Raw genomic sequence first — 21,299 nt, forward strand, 5'->3', positions numbered from 1 at the left:
ATAGACTTTTCAGAATGTATTTATTTAAAGACGTTTATGCCGCGGACAAAGCCAACTCTTGTCGTGACAAATCATGACAACAAACACAATTTTTCGGGCTGAACAAATAATTAGAAAGAAGAAGAAAACGGCAGGTTACAACACTTTTTTGTTGTTTTTCTTCTTTGTAATTATTAGTTTGGTCCAAAATATTGTGTTTGTTGTCATGATTTGTCACGACAAGAGTTGGCTTTGTACGCTTTTAAGGTCTTTAAATAAATACTTTTTGAAATGTCGAGGGGAAAAAGCCATTGGGAACTATTTCCTGGGCCTGGCGTCGTCATGAAAGGGGACGCTCTATACTATAGAGACCAGGATTACTGCATTTTCTGCAGTTTCTTGTGAGGGTACAAAGGGCAAAGCCAACTCGAGTCGTGACAAATCATGACAATAAACACAATATTTTGGACCAAACAAATAATTACAAAGAAGGAAAAAAAATGTCTTTGTTCGGCCCAAAAAATTGTGTTTGTTGGATTTGTCACAACTCCAGTTGGGTTTGTACGACGCTTAAAAGGTCTTTAAATAAATACTTTTTGAAAAGTCTTGTGAGGAAAATGAACGGGGAATCATTTCCTGGGCCCTGGTAGGGGGCGGGACTGCGATGCTCTATAGAGTAGGAGAGTAGCGACACGCTTTGATCTCACCGCAAAGCGGGTGCCTATATGGGCTATAGTTCCAAACATTGCTCCTATATGTCTGGAACTATCCCATTGAGATATAATGAGCACTTCCGCATTCCATTGTTACAATGGGAGTCAACGCTAGTGTCCAGCCACTCTCTTACTATATGACTCTGGTATGGGTGAGGGAGGGTGTCCTTTTTTCACTGTTTCAGTGTCATTTTTACACCAATTCACAAATCGCACATTATTAGGACTAGGCCTGATACAAATATTGTGTGCGTGCGTGTGTGTGTGTGTGTGTGTGTGTGCGCGCATGCGTGTGCGTGCGCTCAGGACTAGGGCTGTGAATCTTTGGTTGTCCCACGATTCGATTCTGATTCTTGGGGTCACGATTCGATTCAAAATCGATTCTCAATCCAAAAACGAGCATTTTTTTTCCAGATTCAAAAGGATTCTCTATTCAAAATGATTCTCGATTCAATACATAGGATTTCATCACCATCTACTCCAGTCTTGAACTGAAGTGACTACAGTAACTTGAAAATAACTGAATATATGATGTTTACTGTGATTAGGGTAGGCTTACATTTCATATCATATCATATATCGATTTTTGGAAATTATGAATCGATTTTGAATCGTTCATAACGGTGAATCGCGATTCTAATTCGAATCGATTTCTTTTGACACCCCTACTCCAGGACCCTCTGTGGAAGGTGCGCCGCAGCCAGAAGCTGGACATGTCTGCCCGTCTGGAGCTCCAGTCTGCCCTGGAGGCCGAGATCAGAGCCAAGCAGCTCATCCAGGAGGAGTCGCGCAAGATCAAAGCCGCCAACATCGCCTTGGAAAGGTCACTAATATAATAATACTCCCTGTTCCACTAAATGTACTCCCTGTTTCTATGTCAGTGGTGGGTGCTCAACCTTTTTCATGTCAAGGAACCCCCAGAAACAAAGATTTGAGTTAAAAACGTTTGCTCTGAAAGAAAATACAGTATGTTCAAAGATTTGTGCAACATTATTATTCAAAAATAGCAGACCTACGTAGCACGGCCGCGCTATGAGCTTGTAGGTCTGCTATTTTTCAATAGCTAAAGCATAACATAATGTTTTAACCCATTCTGGGCGGGAACCCCTTTTGGTGTTTTAAACATCGTTATAATTTAGCTATTGAAAAATAGCAGATCTACAAGCTCATAGCGTGCCACCGAGTGGCGCACTACGAGCTTGTAGGTCTGCTATTTATGAAAAATCGAAGAACCACTGACATAGAAACATAGCTTTTTCAGAAAACTGTCAGGATGTAGAAGACATTTTTTAGAATCTGATCTGAGTTTGCGTAGGCATGGATGGATGGTTCTCGTCTTTCGACGGTAAATTAAATGTCATTTTTGACAGAGTTTGAACAGGTATATGGATGAATGGATGTCCTTGTTCTTTCGACAGTAAACTAAGGGAGTCGGAGAGGAGGAGCCACGACATGGAGGAGCAGATGGAGACTCTGAGGATGGACCTGGAGGAAAGTCGCTCCCGTTCGGACAAAGGTTGGTGTTACTCCTATCCCTCCTCCTGACTCCTGCCAATAACTCCTTTAACAATTAACCCAGGTGATTTTCACCCGGACAATAGGCCTATCTCACAGCCCCCTTTCCACGCCCCCTTCTGGTAGATAGATAGCGGTGTCATTTAACATTAGCATTTACACGTTTCTTTCTCTGGAGAATCTAAGTACATTTCCTAATGTAAAAATGTGACAGACCAATATTATTATGAAGCAAACAAGATGGTAAATCAGCTCGAACAGATAGAACAAACCTTACCTTGAGAAAACAAAAGTTGTAGACTTCTTAAATTACCTCTGTTAACATGTAGTGTCTATGGAGTGACGTCACGCTATCACCACTAACGCGGAAAGGGGGCGTATTAGGGGGGCGGGGAAATTCTGTGAGATAGGCCTATTATATGTTTGTCATTTTCATAATGTCGCTGATGTCTGAGGTGGGTGGGTCTTTCGGTACCTTCATGATGCTCAGTGACATCATAGAAGGTAGGTTTGTTTCCCCGCCCACAGCAGTTTTTTCCTACAGGCAGGTGTTCGGGTGAATTTCACCCGTGTTTAGTGATAGTGTGATAGAGAAAAATCCCATATACACCCACATTGGACTTTTGTTTTCTTTTTCTTTTTCCTTCTTTTTTTTTCACTGGACCATTCCCAGTAATGGGTGGACCAAAGGAGAAGTTCACAGCTCCATTCTTTTTTTTTTTTTTTTCATTCTTCTTTTTTTTTGCACATATTTGTAAGATAATACCCACATTTTCACCCCCCCCCCCCCCCATGATTATCTATTTTTAGTTTATTTTTTAATGAAGTCATGTTGACATATTAAAGAAGAATACCTCAAGTTGCCAACTCGCCATGGTATTGCTGTACTATTTTGACGAGACATATCTTTTTAATTGAACAATGGGTAAAATGTATCCGTGTTTAGTGATGGTGTAACAAAAGTTAAGCAGTGTTCTCGGTCAAATGAATGTGTTATAAGTAAGGCCAAACGGAATCTGCGGGTTTCTTTCTGTTTTTCTGCGGTGACTCTGGAGGAAAATCTGCGGGATTCTGCGGAGTGTTTTTTTTTCCTTTTAAGGTTTTAGACAGTTATCCAGGACTATAATCAATGTGTTTAGAGCAAAAATAACTCTAAATATGCGAAATAAACCTTAAAGTACCACAACAAAGTAATTAAGATCTATTAGTCAAATGTTCGACTTCATCCATTTTTATTCAATAATAATTCACTCCTTCATGAACATCCTTTAGTAGAATTCAAATAACAAATGTGAAATTAAATTACAATGGGTCCATGAACATACAAGCCAGCCAGCCAGCCAGTCCATTAGCCAGCCAGCCAAAAAGCCAGCCAGTCAGTCAGTCAGCCAGTCCGTTAGCCAGTCAGTCAGTCAGCCAGCCAGTCAGTCCATTAGCCAGCCAGCCAGCCACTCAGTCCGTTAACCAGCCAGCCAGTCAGTTAGCCAGTCAGTTATAGCCAGCTAGTCAGTCAGTCAGTCACTCAGTCAATCAGCCAGCCAGATAGCCAGGGGCCAGCTTGGGGGCTTCCTCAAGAGGAATATCTGCCTCAACCAGAGCCTTTATAAAATCCAACACAAACTTCTTCCTCTCAGCAGTACATGGGTCTTGGAGAGGCAGGCAGCCAGGGTTTCAGTCCTAGATCGTACTGCAAAACAAAGACAATGTGTTAAAACCCTAGCATCCCTATTCTGAGGGTAACATTAGTTGAAAATAGCAGATCTACAAGTTCCCAAATGATGCCTCATGCTGCGACAGTGCGACTAAGTGGGTGTCTAAAAATACTGAACATGAATCCAACACAACACTGCACTGTTTGACATGGTGCTGTCTAGGGGACTAGGGCACCAAAACAGAGTGGGCACTAGGAAACGGTGGGCAGACTGGGCACCAGGGATAGGTGGGCACCAAAACAGAGTGGGCACTAGGGAAAGGTGGGCAGACTGGGCACCAGGGATAGGTGGGCACCAAAACAGAGTGGGCAGCAGGGATAGGTGGGCACCAAAACAGAGTGGGCACTAGGGAAAGGTGGGCAGACATGGGCCCCAGGGATAGGTGGGCACCAAAACAGAGTGGGCACTAGGGAAAGGAGGGCAGACTGGGCACCAGGGAAAGCTAGGCACCAAAACAGAGTGGGCACTAGGGAAAGGAGGGCAGACTGGGCACCAGGGCAAGCTAGGCACCAAAACAGAGTGGGCAAGCTATATTAAAGCTATATTAAAAAGTTGAATCTGCAACACAATTTGATATGGGGTCCCTGGCTCCTGCTTCATCTCTCTCAGCTAAAGGTTTTCTCTCAATTCAATTCAATTCAATTCAAATCAAAATAGCTTTATTGCCTGGCATGAGAAAACATACGTTTACATTGCCAAAGCAAAAGTGAAACGAGACAATCAAGAAAACAATCTATGTACAAATAAATATGAATATAAATAGGAATTAAATAAAGGTGTACCGTGTAACTGTAAACAGATGTGTTACATTAACATTTTGAGTAATACTATCTAAAAATATTTCATATTCTCTCACACACACACGCACGCACGCATGCACTCACTCACTCACTCACTCACTCTCTCGCACGCACGCTCTCTCCAAACACACACACACACACACACACACACACACACACACTTTCGCTCTCTCTCGCACGCACATCGCATGCAGTCTCTCCAAACACACACACTTTCTCTCTCTCTCAGCTCTCTCTCGCCTCTCGGAGCGATCGAAACGCAGCAACGCTGCCCAATTTTTTTAAATTTAGTTCAGCATGTTAACCAAACCAGCTAAGCTACAATAGTAGCCTAAATGTAAATGCTACTTACCCAAATCACTCGCACTCCTGTTGCTTCAGACGCGCAGTGAAATACCTGTTAGGTAATCCATTGTGTGTTGGCAAACAAGAAACAACACCCCCCGCGGCCCCCATCCGAATAAAAGTTATTGAATGACGACGAAGACGCGTGTCACTCAGCAGTCGGCTCCTCTGCAGTAAATCAGACAGGACTTCCGACAGCTTTTGAAGTTTTGATAAAGTTATATTAAATATTCTCGTCCAGAGCCTCCAACATATTAGTCAGCAGTAGAGAATGAGGGGAGGAGGGAGGGGCGGGTGCGTCCACTGGTTAATATTATGCTGGCCTGGGTAAAGTAAACTACAACATGAACGTGTTAAATTTCCGCGGAAATTCCGCGTCGTTTTCATCGGAACACCGCGGCCGCGTATTCCGTTCGGGCCTGGTTATAAGTACAGTACTTACATAAACTTGGCTACTTTCCACCACCTCAACTCCCCCTAACCCTAAATCCTTCTAGCTCCCACTCAGGTGTTGCGTTAGTCCGCTAATTGCCGGTAATTAACTTTTTTTCGAGTGACACCAGGAGAATATTCTAAATCTCTCCAGAACACCCTGCCCGGTTGACAGTGACACTGCGCTTTATTAGAGTTGTTATCACCGCAAATCAACCACATTTCATCAGCGTCTTCTTTCAATGCAAAGTATGCATTTACGCACCTGCTTGTCATTAACCCATTTTGGGTGGGAACCCCTTTTGGTGTTTTAAAGCATCATGTTATACTTTAGCTGTTGAAAAAATAGCAGATCTACAAGCTCATAGCGCGGTGATAATGTGCCTCAAATCTTTGAATGTATATTCTTTCAGAGTTTCAGTTTTTAACTCAAATCTTTGCTTCTGGAGGGTCCCTGGAACAACATATTTTCAGATGGGCGTCGGCGGCATATTACATGTAATTTTTGGGGTCCTTGACATGAAATATTAGGTCAGGCCTAAATGGGTTAATGCATGAAGACATGTAAGACCATTATTTTCTTTTTAAATCAAATAAAATAAGATCTTCCCTTATAACTGAAACAAACTAAACTACTCCTCATTGCGCGCTACTCTCTCTCTCTCTCTCTCTCTCTCTCTCTCTCTCTCTCTCTCTCTCTCTCTGTCTCTGTCTCTCTCTTTCTCTCTCTTTCTCTCTCTCTGTCTCTCTCTCTGTCTCTCTCTCTCTCTCTCTCTCTCTCTCTCTCTCTCTCGCCCCCTCTCCTCCTCAGGTTTGAAGCTTCCAGATTTCCAGGACTCCATCTTTGAGTATTTCAACACGTCTCCCCTCGCCCACGATCTGACCTTTAGAGTGAGTTCTGTCTGTCTGTCTGTCTGTCTGTCTGTCTGTCAAACCAGTGACCTCTTTATAATAATAATAAATATAGCTGCAAGCAGCGATAAAGCGGGACCAAGATAGAAGAAGAACAATGCGCAATAAGAACAATATGCACAAATAAGACTGACGAGCTGAGTTGTCTGTACCAGGGTTTGAAACAACAACCTTGCGGTCCAAGGGCAAGAGCTCTACTGACTGCTACACGGAGACAATCAGTTACTCCATTGTTAACAGGAAAATCATTCAGTGTTAGTTCAGCATAAGTACTCAAACTTTTAGAAATGAGCAGATCTACATGCTCATACATGTCCCGGTACAGTACAGTATGGTACGGTACAGTACAGTACAGTGCAGTACCATATGGTACGGTACAGTACAGCACAGTATGGTACAGTACGGTATTACACTATTGCACTTATTACACTATTGCACTTATTACACTATTGCACTTATTACACTATTACAAAATTAGACTTATTACACTATTTCACTATTAAACTACTATTACACTACTATTACACTATTACACTTATTACACTATTACACTACTATTACACTATTACACTTATTACACTTATTACACTATTACACTAAATACACTTATTACACTATTACAAAATTAGACTACTATTACACTATTACACTAAATACAATTATTATAGCTATTACAAAATGAGACTTATTACACTGGGGTCAAAAAGTGAGGTCAAATGTAATCTACTTCAATATTTCTATAGTTGAGTCATCACAAAACATGCAGCACACAATGCATACACCGAGTTGAAATTACCCAGATTTGAACACACAACCTTGTGGTCCGAAGGCGAGAGCTCTACCGACTGAGCTATGCAGACACAGTCAGTTGATTCATTCTAAACAGTAACATCATCCAGTATTCATATAGGTATTAGGTGCAGAAGAAGAAGTTTCACAAAACAGCAATTTTCATTGGCTCATAAAAACTTCATTTTTTCACTTAAAAGAACAGAACACAAAAGTTGTTCGGCATCAAAGTGTCATTGCCAACGGTCAAACGGTTCATGAGATATGCACGTTCAAAGTTAGCATTTTCAATTGAGTACTATAGCGCCACCATTTGGCCAATGGTCATGGGCTTCGCATAGTCACCATTTGGCATGGCCCTCTACCATGTTGACAAGCTCCGTGAAAACCGACTGCACGGTTCAGCCAGAACAGCTATTTGTGGCGGAAGGAGGAGAAGAAAAATAAACACAAAAGCAATAAGTGACCAAAGTCACTTTGTGACTTCTTGGTCCCTTAATAATAATAAAGCTTTATTTGCACCTTTTAAGAACCAGTCACAAAGTGCTTTAACAGAAAAACATATATAAAGACATAGCAAGGAGGCACACAATAGAATAAAATACATTGTCAATAATGCACAAAATCACAGAAGAAACCATTCAAAAAATCACATGGGTAAGGTGTTGAATGCAGCTTTGTAAAAATGAGTCTTTAGGAGTGATTTAAAACGGGGCACAGACTGGGCAAGCCTGATCTCCAGGGGCAGGGCATTCCAGAGAGACGGTGCCCGGATTGCGAATGCCCGGTCGCCTACAGTTTTTTTGCAGCCTGATTTTATTGACAGAAGGGCCGTGCCGGATGTTCGTAGCTCGCGAGCATGGCTCGTAGGGGTCGAGTAAGTCAGAAATGTAAGATGAAGCGGATCTAGCTTTGAAAGTGAATAAAAGTATTTTAAAATTGATTCTGTATGAGACAGGCATCCAATATAGGGTGGCCAGAATAGGGGTGATGTGATCAAATTTTCTGGTGCCTGTTAGGAGGAGACTTTGACCTTTGACCTCTCTCCTCTCCCACAGCCTAGCTCTGTCACTGAAATAGACACCCCCCAGGTGTCCACGCCCACCTCCCCCTCCGAGTCCCCTGAACTGGAAGTGAGTGACGTGCACGCACGCACACACACACACACACACACACACACACACACACACACACACACACACACACACACACACACACACACACACACACACACACGCACACACACAATATGCACCATTGGTAATGTGAGCTTTGTATTTCTAGGAACCGGTCAAGTCTCCCGTGGCCCCTCCCACCCCCTCATCGACCTATCAGACGTCACACCTCAGCCATCCAAAGGTACTGTTTTATAACACCGGATCGTTAACCCATTTTTGGTATTTTCACCAAATGAGACAAAAACTGTTCTAATCATGTATGACAACTTATAACGATGTTTATATTATCATGAGTGCTGGTCATAATGCATTATAAGTGGAACAACAGCACATTTTAACTCATTCTGGGCGGGAACCCCTTTTGGTGTTAGCATTATGTTATGCTTTAGCTATTGAAAAATAGCAGATCTACAAGCTCATAGCGCGCCACCGAGTGGCGCGCTACGAGCTTGTAGGTCTGCTATTTTTGAAAAATCGAAGAACGACTGACATAGAAACATAGCTTTTTCAGAAAACTGTCAGGATGTAGAAGACATTTTTCGAATCTGATCTCAGGTCAAAATGGGTTAACTCACCCAGTGCCAGGGCGCCATCTGGTGGAGGGTCTTCGTTGCCATGCATTCATTGTGAATGAGCGATACTCTTAACTTGAAAGCCGCGTTGGCCGGAAACCGCTGAGTCAGGAAGTAAAATCCGCTATTTAACATGTCCCGCGATTGTCATTCAATCTATCTACCCAAAACGTATACTTTGTTTTTATTTCAAAAGATGAAACACGAACAATGAAACAGAAATCAAACATAAATGTGAATACAAGAAAACAAAAATACATAACAAAAACAGAGACAATAAAAGAAATCAAAGAAAAACAGAAAAACAGCTTGACAAACTTCAAAAATACAGCATTCTTCAGACAGTACAGGACAAGGCAGGGAACAGCAGGAGACATGACTCATAATATAATATAATATACAGCAGATATCCAACATTCAAAGCATTTTTATAGACTCAACAACCCCTACTCAGCACTCTTAGACCTCTACACATACACCGAAACACCCAAGTACAATATTACAGAAGTCCATTTAAGTATGAAACTTTCCATTTTTAATTGTCAAAACGTATACTTTTGATATGTGAAATTCTAGCGTTTGGATACATCAGAGGCAAACAAAGCTTGTTTTGGGTCTAAAAAGCGATTCCCGAGATATTTACGTTCTAAGATGCTGTGTGAAATGGGAGTGTTACATGGGGGTCTTAGTTTTAGTCATCATCGTTTTTATTTAGTTTCCGTTTAGTTTTCGTCTGTGGTGAAAGGCAGTTGACGGACCAATTTTTTTTCGCCATTGTTTTGGTTCACAAAATCAACGTGTGTGTGTGTGTGTGTGCGTGTGCGCCTGTGCGTGTGTCTGCGTGTGTGTGTGTGTGTGCGTCCGTGCGTGTGTGCGCAGCCTAAAGCTCACCAGTTGAGTATCAAGACGTTTTCCAGTCCGACCCAGTGCTCACACTGTACCTCCCTGATGGTGGGACTCATACGACAGGGCTACGCATGTGAAGGTACGTGCACACACACACACACACACACACACACACACACAGGGCAGATATGACAAATCTAAAATGTGAAATCACAGACACATTTTAACCCTTTTTTTTGTTTACAAAATAACAAAAATAGTTGCTATTTAATTTATTTATTTTTTATGTACGGATTTTTTTTCCAACATTGAAACGGTTAACTGATTATCTCAAATGATTGCGATTATGTCATAATTTTGACAGGCCTACGCCTCTTGTTGGTGTTTATTCCCTGACATCTCTCTCTCTCTCTCCCCCCTCCCCCACCCCCCCAACAGTGTGCTCGTTCATCTGCCACGTGGCGTGTAAAGACCACGCCCCCTTGGTGTGTCCCATCCCCCCCGAGCAGGCCAAGAGGCCTCTGGGAATTGATGTCCAGCGGGGCATCGGAACGGCCTACAAGGGCTACGTCAGGGTGAGACTCTTTTAACCCATTTTGGACTGAGGCCGATTTAAAAAAAAGGCTTCTAAAATCCTAAATTTTTTTCTGAAAAACTCATGTTTCTGTGTCAGTGGTGCTTAACCTTTTTCATGTCAAGGACCCCCAGAATTATCTGTATTTGGCCGCAGACCCCCAACTGAAAATATGTAGTTCCAGGGACCCCCCCCCCCCCCCCGGAAGCCAATATTTTAGTTAAAAATGTTCGCTCTGAAATATATATTCAAAGATTTGCGCCACATTTTCACGACTTTTCAAAAATAGCAGACCTCCAAGCTACGAGCTTGTAGATCTGCTATTTTTCAATAGCCAAAGTAGAACATAATGCTTAAAACACCAACAGGGGTTCCCGCCCAAAATGGGTTAAAAAAGCTTCTTTGCGAAACGTGAGCGAACGTTTCTGCTTTTCTCGGACCACGGGCAAAAAAAAACGTGTGCGTTTTTTTTTATTGTCGAATAGGCATAGGATATTTTATACACGATTTTTTTCCAGACAAATGACTGAATTACCCCCCCCCCCCGCCCCTGAGCATTTTTCACATTATTTATTTAACTACATTGCAAAAGCAGCATTACCTTTCATGTTAGTTGCTGCGACTCGAGAGTGAGGTCTAGCCAACACCAACTCGGGATTCCTGGATCACTGCCCTCCACAATTTCCTATCCATCAGGTTCTTGAGCTCTGCAGTGTTGTCAGCCAAGCTGTCGCGCCGCAGCACGTCAACATAGGTGGTGCCGCTTCTTTCCCCTCCTGGCTTTGCCCTGTGGTTGGCTCCCATAGGGTCAATTTACTTGCCTCAAGTTCTGGGTGCCTGACGCAGTGCCCTGCCAGTCTCTAGTTCTGGGTGCCTGATGCAGTGCCCTGCCAGTCTCTAGTTCTGGGTGCCTGACGCAGTGCCCTGCCAGTCTCTAGTTCTGGGTGCCTGACGCAGTGCCCTGCCAGTCTCTAGTTCTGGGTGCCTGATGCAGTGCCCTGCCAGTCTCTAGTTCTGGGTACCTGACGCAGTGCCCTGCCAGTCTCTAGTTCTGGGTACCTGACGCAGTGCCCTGCCAGTCTCTAGTTCTGGGTACCTGACGCAGTGCCCTGCCAGTCTCTAGTTCTGGGTGCCTGACGCAGTGCCCTGCCAGTCTCTAGTTCTGGGCGCCTGATGCAGTGCCCTGCCAGTCTCTAGTTCTGGGTGCCTGACGCAGTGCCCTGCCAGTCTCTAGTTCTAGGTGCCTGACGCAGTGCCCTGCCAGTCTCTAGTTCTAGGTGCCTGACGCAGTGCCCTGCCAGTCTCTAGTTCTAGGTGCCTGACGCAGTGCCCTGCCAGTCTCTAGTTCTAGGTGCCTGACGCAGTGCCCTGCCAGTCTCTAGTTCTAGGTACCTGACGCAGTGCCCTGCCAGCCTCTAGTTCTAGGTGCCTGACGCAGTGCCCTGCCAGTCTCTAGTTCTGGGTGCCTGATGCAGTGCCCTGCCAGTCTCTAGTTCTGGGTGCCTGACGCAGTGCCCTGCCAGTCTCTAGTCCTGGGTGCCTGATGCAGTGCCCTGCCAGTCTCTAGTCCTGGGTGCCTGATGCAGTGCCCTGCCAGTCTCTAGTTCTGGGTGCCTGACGCAGTGCCCTGCCAGTCTCTAGTTCTGGGTGTCTGACGCAGTGCCCTGCCAGTCTCTAGTTCTGGGTGTCTGATGCAGTGCCCTGCCAGTCTCTAGTTCTGGGTGTCTGACGCAGTGCCCTGCCAGTCTCTAGTTCTGGGTGCCTGATGCAGTGCCCTGCCAGTCTCTAGTTCTAGGTGCCTGACGCAGTGCCCTGCCAGTCTCTAGTTCTGGGTGTCTGACGCAGTGCCCTGCCAGTCTCTAGTTCTGGGTGCCTGACGCAGTGCCCTGCCAGTCTCTAGTTCTGGGTGCCTGACGCAGTGCCCTGCCAGTCTCTAGTTCTGGGTGCCTGACGCAGTGCCCTGCCTGTTTAGAACCTAGCTCGAGTTTCACTTTATTTGATGGCATCTTAGGAAAGATGTAGACCTAATTTGACACCCCTCTGCAGTGCTCTGCTACTGCAGAGCACTGCTACATTTCACATCACACACACACACTCACACACACCATAATTCACTCGCGCCCTTTTGTCTTTCTTTCACCAAATAAATAATATTCACTTACGTGAATTCACTGAATAAATAATGAATAATAATAAAATAATAATAAATAATATTCACTTACGTGAATTCACTGAATAAATAATAATAAAATAATGATAAATAATATTCACTTACGTGAATTCACTAAATAAATAATAAAATAATAATAAATAATATAGCTGCAAGCAGCGATAAGGCGGGACCAAGAAAGAAGACAATATGCAATAAGAACAATATGCACAAATAAGACTGACGAGCTGAGTTGTCTGTACCTGGGTTTGAACCACAGACCTTGCGGTCCATGGGCAAGAGCACTACTGACTGAGCTACACGGAAACAATCAGTTACTCCATTGTTAACAGAAAAATCATTCAGTGTTAGTTCAGCATAAGTAGTAGTCAAACTTATAGAAATTAGCAGATCTACATGCTCATAACATGTCCCGGTAGAGTACAGTACAGCACAGTATGGTACAGTACAGTACCGTATGGTACCGTATGGTACAGTACGGTACAGTACAGCACAGTATGGTACAGTACGGTATTACACTATTGCACTTATTACACTATTGCACTTATTACACTAATACACTATTACACTATTGCACTTATTACACTATTACACTATTGTACTTATTACACTATTACACTATTGCACTTATTACACTATTACACTTATTACACTATTACAAAATTAGACCTATTACACTATTTCACTATTACACTAATACAGTTACTAGTATCTCTATTATTGTGATGCCATGTCCTAGTGCCTGATGGGTCAAATTTGTCCCAAACAGACATTGCCAAATATCTCAGACAAACAGAGTCAAATGTAATCTACTTCAATATTTCTATAGTTGAGTCATCACAAAACTTGCAGCACGCAATGCATACTCTGAGTTGACAGCACCTGGATTTGAACCCATGACCCTATGCTCCAAAGGTGAGAGCTCTACCGACTGAGCTATGCAGACACAGTCAGTTGACTCATTCTAAACAGTAACATCATCCAGTATTCATATAGGTATTAGGTGCAGAAGAAGAATTTTCACAAAACAGCCATTTTCATTGGCTCATAAAAACTTCATTTTTTCACTTAACAAAAATGTACCACGATTATGTGTCCGTATAGGTCCAAAGTTCACGTGTAGAAGTTTCCGTGCATTTTGATCAAAGATCCTGGGAGGAGATACATTTGAACTGTTTTTCATATAATTCAAAATGGCGGGTGATCTAAAGGTCAGAGGTCAAAAGTCAGAACACGAAAGTTGTTCGGCATGAGGAGACACATATGTGTGTGGGTCAAACGGTTCATGAGATATGCACGTTCAAAGTTTGCATTTTCAATTGAGTGCTATAGCGCCACCATTTGGCCAATCGTCTTGGGCTTCGCATAGTCACCGTTTGGCATGGCCCTCTACCAGATTACCGAGTTTCGCAAAAAACGACTGCACGGTTCAGCCAGAAGAGCTATTTTTGGTGGAAGGAGGAGAAGAAGGAGGAGAAGAAAAATAAACACAAAAGCAATAAGTGACCAAAGTCACTTCGTGACTTCTTGGTCCCTTAAATATTCACTTACGTGATTCACTCAGGGAAACCAGAGCACTTGTTTGAGCCAGAAAACCCCCAGACCACAGAAAATCTACTGAATGTTTAAAAGTTCAGGTTTTGGCGCAAATTTGGTATATATACTTTCAGAGCGAACGTTTTTAACTCAAATCTTTGGGGGGGGGGGGTTCCTGAAAAAACATATTTTCAGATGGGTGGTCGGCGGCCAATTACATATAATTCTGGGGGTCCTTGACATGAAATAGTTTGAAAACCACTGACATATAGAAGGTTGAAGGTTTTTCAGAAAACTGTCAGGATGTAGAAGGCATTTGTAGAATCGTTCCCAGGTCTAAAGGTGTTAACCCATTTTGGGGGGGAACCCCTTTTGTTGTTAGCATTATGTTATGCTTTAGCTATTGAAAAATAGCAGATCTGTGGCGCGCTATGAGCTTGTAGGTCTGCTATTTTTGAAAAATGACAGAAACATAGCTTTTTTTCAGAAAACTGTCAGGATGTAGAAGGCATTTGTAGAATCGTTCCCAGGTCTAAATGTGTTAAAATTCCGGACTTGTACATTGCGGTAGTATTGATTGATACTTTTTTCTCCCCCTCCTTCCACCGCTGTCAGATTCCTAAACCCACGGGGGTGAAGAAGGGCTGGCAGCGAGCGTACGCCGTGGTGTGTGACTGTAAGCTCTTCCTGTACGAGGTTCCAGAGGGGAAGTCCACCCAGCCCGGAGTGGTCGCCAGCCAGGTCCTAGACCTCAGGTACTGTGTGTGCGTGCGTGTGCGTGTGCGTGTGCGTGTGCGTGTGCGTGTGTGTGTGTGTGTGTGTGTGTGTGTGCGTGCATTAGTGCATTCACTTCTAGTCATTTTTACTAGTTGCCTAGTTTACTAGTCGACTAGTCGTTTAACTACCTATTAGCCTTTTTTTTTTTTTTTTTTTTTTTTGGAAATAAATATTTGTACATTTAAAAACTGTGTACATTGGTGACTATAACTATAATCTACCTGATCTTGAGGCCTACAAAAGGGGCCTAGTCAACTAGTACCAACAAGGTCGACTAGTGGATTTACTAGTCGACTAGTAAACTAGTCGACTAGTTTACGTGTCGTGCTGCGTGCGTGCGCGCGCGCCTTGGTACTCAGCAATGGGTTGGATTGGGGGGGTCAAATCAACTAATGATTCCCCAGCGCGGCGCACACTGTGGCTCACCGCTCCAAGAGATATGGGTCAAATGCGGAGAACACATTTCACTGTGCGACTTTTGACTGTAGATCTGATCATTTAGCCAAACTTTTTTTTGCTATGTTTGAAAATCCACTATTTTATTAGTTAGATTGTTTGTATAGTGTATTAACCCATTTTGGGCGGAAACCCCTTTTGGTGTTTCAAGCATCTATTATACAATTGAAAACATGTACGCAACCCAATACCCAAAGTCACCAGCTACTACGTCACTGACACGCTGGCCGAAGCAGGAGCAACACACACTGCAACAACACACTAACACGTCACAGACTTACCCTCCGCGTCGATCCACGGCTATCTCCTCATGTCGCGCCGCACGCCCACACTCAACACCACCCGCGTAACAATTGTCATTGCACTGCCACTAAAGCCGCCTCCCGTCCAGACTCACAAACAATATCAATATCAATAATAAACACAAACACGCCACAAGCACCGACACCCCCGCCTAATTTGTTGCCACGTCTATGACAACAAGCACAGAAAAAATGCCATTCAACACGCTACTTACACACACTACCACTCGCTTACAATACGCGGACCTGGCAACACTACATTCCCTCTCCCATTTGCTCAAAGCCCACCACGTGACCCACACACACACACATACCAAAAGTAGACGAAGCAGAACTACACACCGCACACACTGATTCTAACTTGGACAGTTACAATCATGCACACACGACCGCGTCGACACCTGGCGTGGTACAAGCGGGACAAACCGAGGCGCATATATGGATACGAACAACAACACCAACACTACACGCACACGCGCGCGCTGCAACAACAAACAGCTACGTACAGTGTGTGTGTGTGTGTGTGTGTGCGTGCGTGCGCGGGGGGGGATTTTGGATCGCCTCGCGATGCAGCGCAAATGGCACTACACTACACAGGGCTCGACAGTGCGACTAGGTACTCGCATTTGCGACTTAAAATATCACCGTGCGAGTTGTAAAATTCTCTTTGTAGCACCGGTGCGACTACAGAATCCGCCCTTTAAAGCTAAAAGCTGCACAGTTTACATCCTAAATAATGTGTCACTCTCTCGGTTCTGCACCGCTGCTGGAGAAGTATAGCACTGTCGAAGGCAGCGCAACTAATCCCCCCCCCCACACACCCCAGAGAGGGAGGAGAGAGAAGAGAGCGAGAGAGAGAGAGAGCACACACGTCTTCACCCCAGGGAGGGAGACAGAGACAAAGGCAGAGAGATAGAGAAAGACACAGCTTTCCAGTCCTTACATTTTTTTCTCCAATTGACCAGCAGAAAAGTGAGCAAACTCTAATCCACATTGTTAGACAAAGTAGTGTGCCCTGAAACTTTCTTGGAAATGTGCATGTTGCCTGCACTGGCAGCCAGCCGCGATGTAAGATGAGCCTGTGCATTTCACGGTTTTCACCCTATATAACTTCAACGCATAGGCAATCAAGTCAAGACCATTAATTAATGACAGCTGTGTAGGGGTGACGATTGCGTGATGCTTCTATGTACAGGATTCTATAGGTCACCACTTTTGGTGTGACACACACACGGCTTCTGTTTACAATGCGTTGTCAACACGTGCTGAGTTGACAAAGATTGACAGATTTAGGAGAACACTGATAGTTTATCCAGTAAACAGCAGTTTCATGTGTGCTTATTTTAATTTAATTTAATTTGCTTTGATGTGAAAATAAAATACAACAAATAATAATAATACCCATCCGTTACTACATGTGAAGGGAACACTACTGGGTTTAAAAACACAGCTGAAACATGAAGTGGAGTCTGTCAAATCTCGCAATTTCCTTCTTCCCATTGCGCTGCAACCGAACTAGGATGAGCCGCCCGAAGGGCGGCGAAATTCTAGTTATGTTACACTTTAGCTATTGAAAAATAGCAGACCTACAAGTGCCGAGTGCCGTGCTATGAGCTTGTAGGTCTGCTATTTTTTTTTTAAATGTGAAAATGTGCCTGAAATCTTTGAATATATATTGTTACAGAGCGAGTTTGTAACTCAAATATTTGCTACTGGGAGGGTCCCTGGAACAACATATTTTCCGATGGGGGTCGGCGGCCGATTACATATATATTTGGGCATAATAATATTGAGCACCACTGATATAGAAACATGAAAATTGTCATAATTTAAAAGACTTTTTTTCCCCCCGACGTCAGACCTAAATGGGGTTAATTAGATTGTTTTGTATAGTGTATTAAATCGATTTGTTTGAACTGTGACCATCTGTTGCGTGCTGATGTTGTGTCTTTTGCCTTTTTGCAGAGACGAGGAGTTCTCCGTCAGTTCCGTCCTGGCCTCGGACGTCATCCACGCCACCCGCAAGGATGTACCCTGCATCTTCAGGGTATGTTGACCTTTCACCTTTGACTGAGAAAGGAGAGAGGCCGCACAGCTCGTAGTCACGATGCCATCACATTTTTATTTTTCCAACGTTTCGTCAACAAGTTGCCTTCTTCAGGGACACTTTTTTCTTTTTTTTTGGCGCATGTACGGCAGCGTACATGTGCGAAACAGCAAGGAGTATGGTGCAGAAGGAGAGGCCAAGGAATAAGACCTAGAGACGCCCATACACGTCCTTAGCACCCCGTGGTTTTGATTCTAAAGACGTGTATACACGTACATGGTATAAGAATTAAGCACTGACTGACCTTGTCGGGTTATCAGTATATAGGAGACAGCATTTAAAGGTATATTCAGTGATTTCACTTAATTAATCACTTCTTTGTTTTTCTTTTTTTTTGTGACAATCCTCCCTACTATAGAGTGTGCTGACCATATAAGGAGTTCCTCTCTGTCCCCAGTTAACCCCTGGATAGCCTCGGAAACCCAGACGTTTTTTTTTTCAGGGAGAAAAAAAAGTCAGGGTCCGAGTCCACTTCAATTCGGCATAGAGTAGCACAAACATCGCTCACTCTCTGCTGATTTCTGATCGTCTGCACCTTTGTTAAATTGACACACACGCACACATGTACACACACACACACACACACACACTCCTCTCTCTCTCTCTGTCGCGCTAAGTAATTAGTCTCATGTCGCGCAGCTGCGCATAGTTTCTCCCGGCGGATCCTGCCGGGAGCTGCCTATGCCATAAAAAGCATAGGTGAGTTCCAGGCTAACCCCTGGAGGTCAAAAAACCTTTTTGACCTTTTTGACCCCAAGCTCGAGCTTGTAGATCAGCTATTTTTGAAAAATCTTTCAAATGCTTCTTTCAGAGTGACGGCTAAATACAGATAATTCTGGGGGTCCTTGACATGAAACAGTCTGAGAACCACTCACATAGAAACATGGGGTTTTTCTCAGAAAGCTGTCATGATTTAGAAGACATTTGTAGAATCTGCTCTCAAGTCCTAAATGGGTTTTAACCCATTTGGGAACCCCCCTTTGGTGTTTTAAAGCATTATGTTATACTTTAGCTATTGAAAAATAGCAGAACTACAAGCTCTTGTAGGTCTACTTGTAGGTCTGCTATTTTTGAAAAATCGTGAAAATGTGCCTCAAATCTTTGAATATATATTATTACAGAGTGAACATTTTAACTCAAATCTTCTGGGGGGTGTGTCCCTGGAACAACATATTTTCAGATGGGGGGGGCGGAGGCATATTACATATCATTTTTGGGATTCCTTGACATGAAATATTGAGCACCACTGATACAGAAACATACGTTTTTTCAGAAAACTGTCAGGACATTTTTTTTCTTGTAGATCTGCTATTTCTTTTAAATCGTGAAAATGCGGCACAAATCTTTGAATATATATTATTTCAGAAGACTTATTTCGACGTCAGGCCTGAATGGGTTTTAACAATTTGTGTGCCCAAGACGTCCACAGACGTCCTGGGAATTACCGCCATGTGGTGCCCAGGACGTCTGTGGAAGTCTTTGAAAAAAACAAAAACCAAAAAAAATGTTGAAAATGTTGAAAGGGCACACAAACTGTTAAATTGTAATGTTTCCGTCGTGTCCTTCCTAGGTGACGTCGCTGCTCCTCAGCTCCCCGGCACGCGTGGTCTCCCTGCTGCTGCTGGCGGAGAGCGAGGCGGAGAAGAGGAAGTGGGTGGGCATCCTGGAGGGCCTGCAGAACATCCTGACCAAGAACCGCCTCAAGACCCCCGTCGTGCACCGCATGCACGAGGCCTACGACTGCACGCTGCCCGCCATCAAGAGCACGCTGTCCGCCGCCATACTGGGTGAGTGGCACACACACGCTCGCTCGCTCGCACACACACACCAGTGTTGTTTTTTGGCAGCAAATTTTTATTTTAGTTTTAGTCATAGTCTCTTGAATAGTTTTCATTCAGTCACATTTTAGTCACCTGGAATGTTTTAGTGTTTGTCTAGTTTTAGTCGACTAAATCTTAGTCGACAAAAATGTATTTTGGCGGGCCTTGATGATGTCGTAATGACTGTTTTTACACTTGCTGAAAATAGCCGATCTACAAGCGCGTCGCGCTGTATATATATATATATATATATATATATATATATATATATATCTCTCGTTTGATATCATTGAAAATGCGCTAAGACGTGTACACACATCCTACAAAATGGCTTCTAAATCACTATTTCATGTCAAGGACCCCCAGAAATTATATGTAATTGGTCGCCGACCCCCGTCTGAAAATATGTTGTTTCAGGGACCTCCCCCCAGAAGCAAAGATTTGAGTTAAAAACGTTATATATTCAAAGATTTGCGCCACATTTTCACTTTTCAAGTGCATTTTCACCTTTCATTCTTTCACTTTAAATTTCCCCATTTGACATGAATGGGAAAATGCGAAAACTTACATTTAAGTATTTTTTTCCCCTCTGAGACCGTAAACGCTACATAGCTACTGTATATAGCTACAAAACTTGGAGGGGGTGTTCATAATAATTTACTAAAATGAATTAACTCGTGATTATATCGGTCGGCCTCATGGTGGCGCTATAACAGCCCACTTTAAGATTTGGCTTATAACTCTTGAACCATAGGTCGTAAAATAAAAAATTCCCCATGACGCATCTCCCCATACAGGCCACGCCCGTTTCCGTCTGGGCGGGGCCTATATAAGCGATTGCGGCAACCACACATTTCAAAATTCTGCCTCTCTCTCTCTCTCTCTGTCTCTCTGTCTCTCTCTCTCTCTCTCTCTCTCTCTCTCTCTCTCTCTCTCTCAGATCGGGAGCGTATCGCTCTCGGGACAGAGGAGGGGCTGTTTGTCGTAGAGGTCACAAGAGATGGTGAGTGCACGCACGCACACACACACACAGTCACACACACACACACACACACACACACACACACACACACAGAGACACTTATTCAAGCAGCTTCACTAATACTGAGATGTGTGTGTGTGTGTGTGTGTGTGTCCGTGCGCGTCGCAGTGATCGTGCGCGCCGCCGACTGCAAGAAGGTCTTCCAGATAGACCTGCTGCCGCGCGAGCGCCTGGTGGTGCTGCTGTGTGGGCGGAGCCGCCACGTGCACCTGCACCCGTGGGGCGTGCTGGAGGGGGCGGAGACCTACGACACCAAGCTGACGGACACCAAGGGCTGCCAGGCCATGGCCACGGGCCAGCTGAGGCCCGGAGGACCCAGCTGTCTGCTGGCTGCCGTCAAGAGACAGGTAATAATTAACTAACTATGAGACCTAGCAGAACATGTCTGTGTGTCTGTCTGTCTGTGTGTGTGTCACGCTGTAACACCACCCGTCCGCCACCAGAGGGTGCAGTTGTATCACACACAAAACACACACAACTTAACTTAAAAAAAACAAAAAAAAAACACACATACACACACTAAAAAAAATAACTTAAAAAAACTTAACTTAAAAAAAAAATCTTAAAAAAACACAGCCCAGCTGTCTGCTGGCCGCCGTCAAGAGACAGGTAAATATACTTAATACACACCGGGCCAGCTGAGACCCGGGGGACCCAGCTGTCAAGAGACAGGTAATATACTTAACGCCATTTTGGGTGGGAAGGTTGGAACCCCTTTTGGT

General features: G+C 43.9%; 1 protein-coding gene across 1 annotated transcript in view; it reads left to right on the forward strand.

Moving 5' to 3' along the window:
- The window catches only part of cdc42bpb (CDC42 binding protein kinase beta (DMPK-like)), a 94,606-nt gene that overhangs the window by 55,181 nt on the left and 18,126 nt on the right, over positions 1-21,299 (forward strand). The window contains exons 18-29 of the mRNA XM_079526569.1: positions 1,367-1,515; positions 2,111-2,208; positions 6,308-6,387; positions 8,256-8,330; positions 8,482-8,556; positions 9,827-9,932; positions 10,232-10,368; positions 14,689-14,828; positions 17,574-17,655; positions 19,286-19,502; positions 20,476-20,538; positions 20,686-20,924. Coding sequence (XP_079382695.1) covers positions 1,367-1,515; positions 2,111-2,208; positions 6,308-6,387; positions 8,256-8,330; positions 8,482-8,556; positions 9,827-9,932; positions 10,232-10,368; positions 14,689-14,828; positions 17,574-17,655; positions 19,286-19,502; positions 20,476-20,538; positions 20,686-20,924 — 1,461 coding nt within the window. The remainder of the gene's footprint in view (positions 1-1,366; positions 1,516-2,110; positions 2,209-6,307; positions 6,388-8,255; positions 8,331-8,481; positions 8,557-9,826; positions 9,933-10,231; positions 10,369-14,688; positions 14,829-17,573; positions 17,656-19,285; positions 19,503-20,475; positions 20,539-20,685; positions 20,925-21,299) is intronic.

The sequence above is a fragment of the Electrona antarctica genome (assembly GCF_951216825.1).
Source record: "Electrona antarctica genome assembly, chromosome: 17".
NCBI lineage: Eukaryota > Metazoa > Chordata > Actinopteri > Myctophiformes > Myctophidae > Electrona > Electrona antarctica.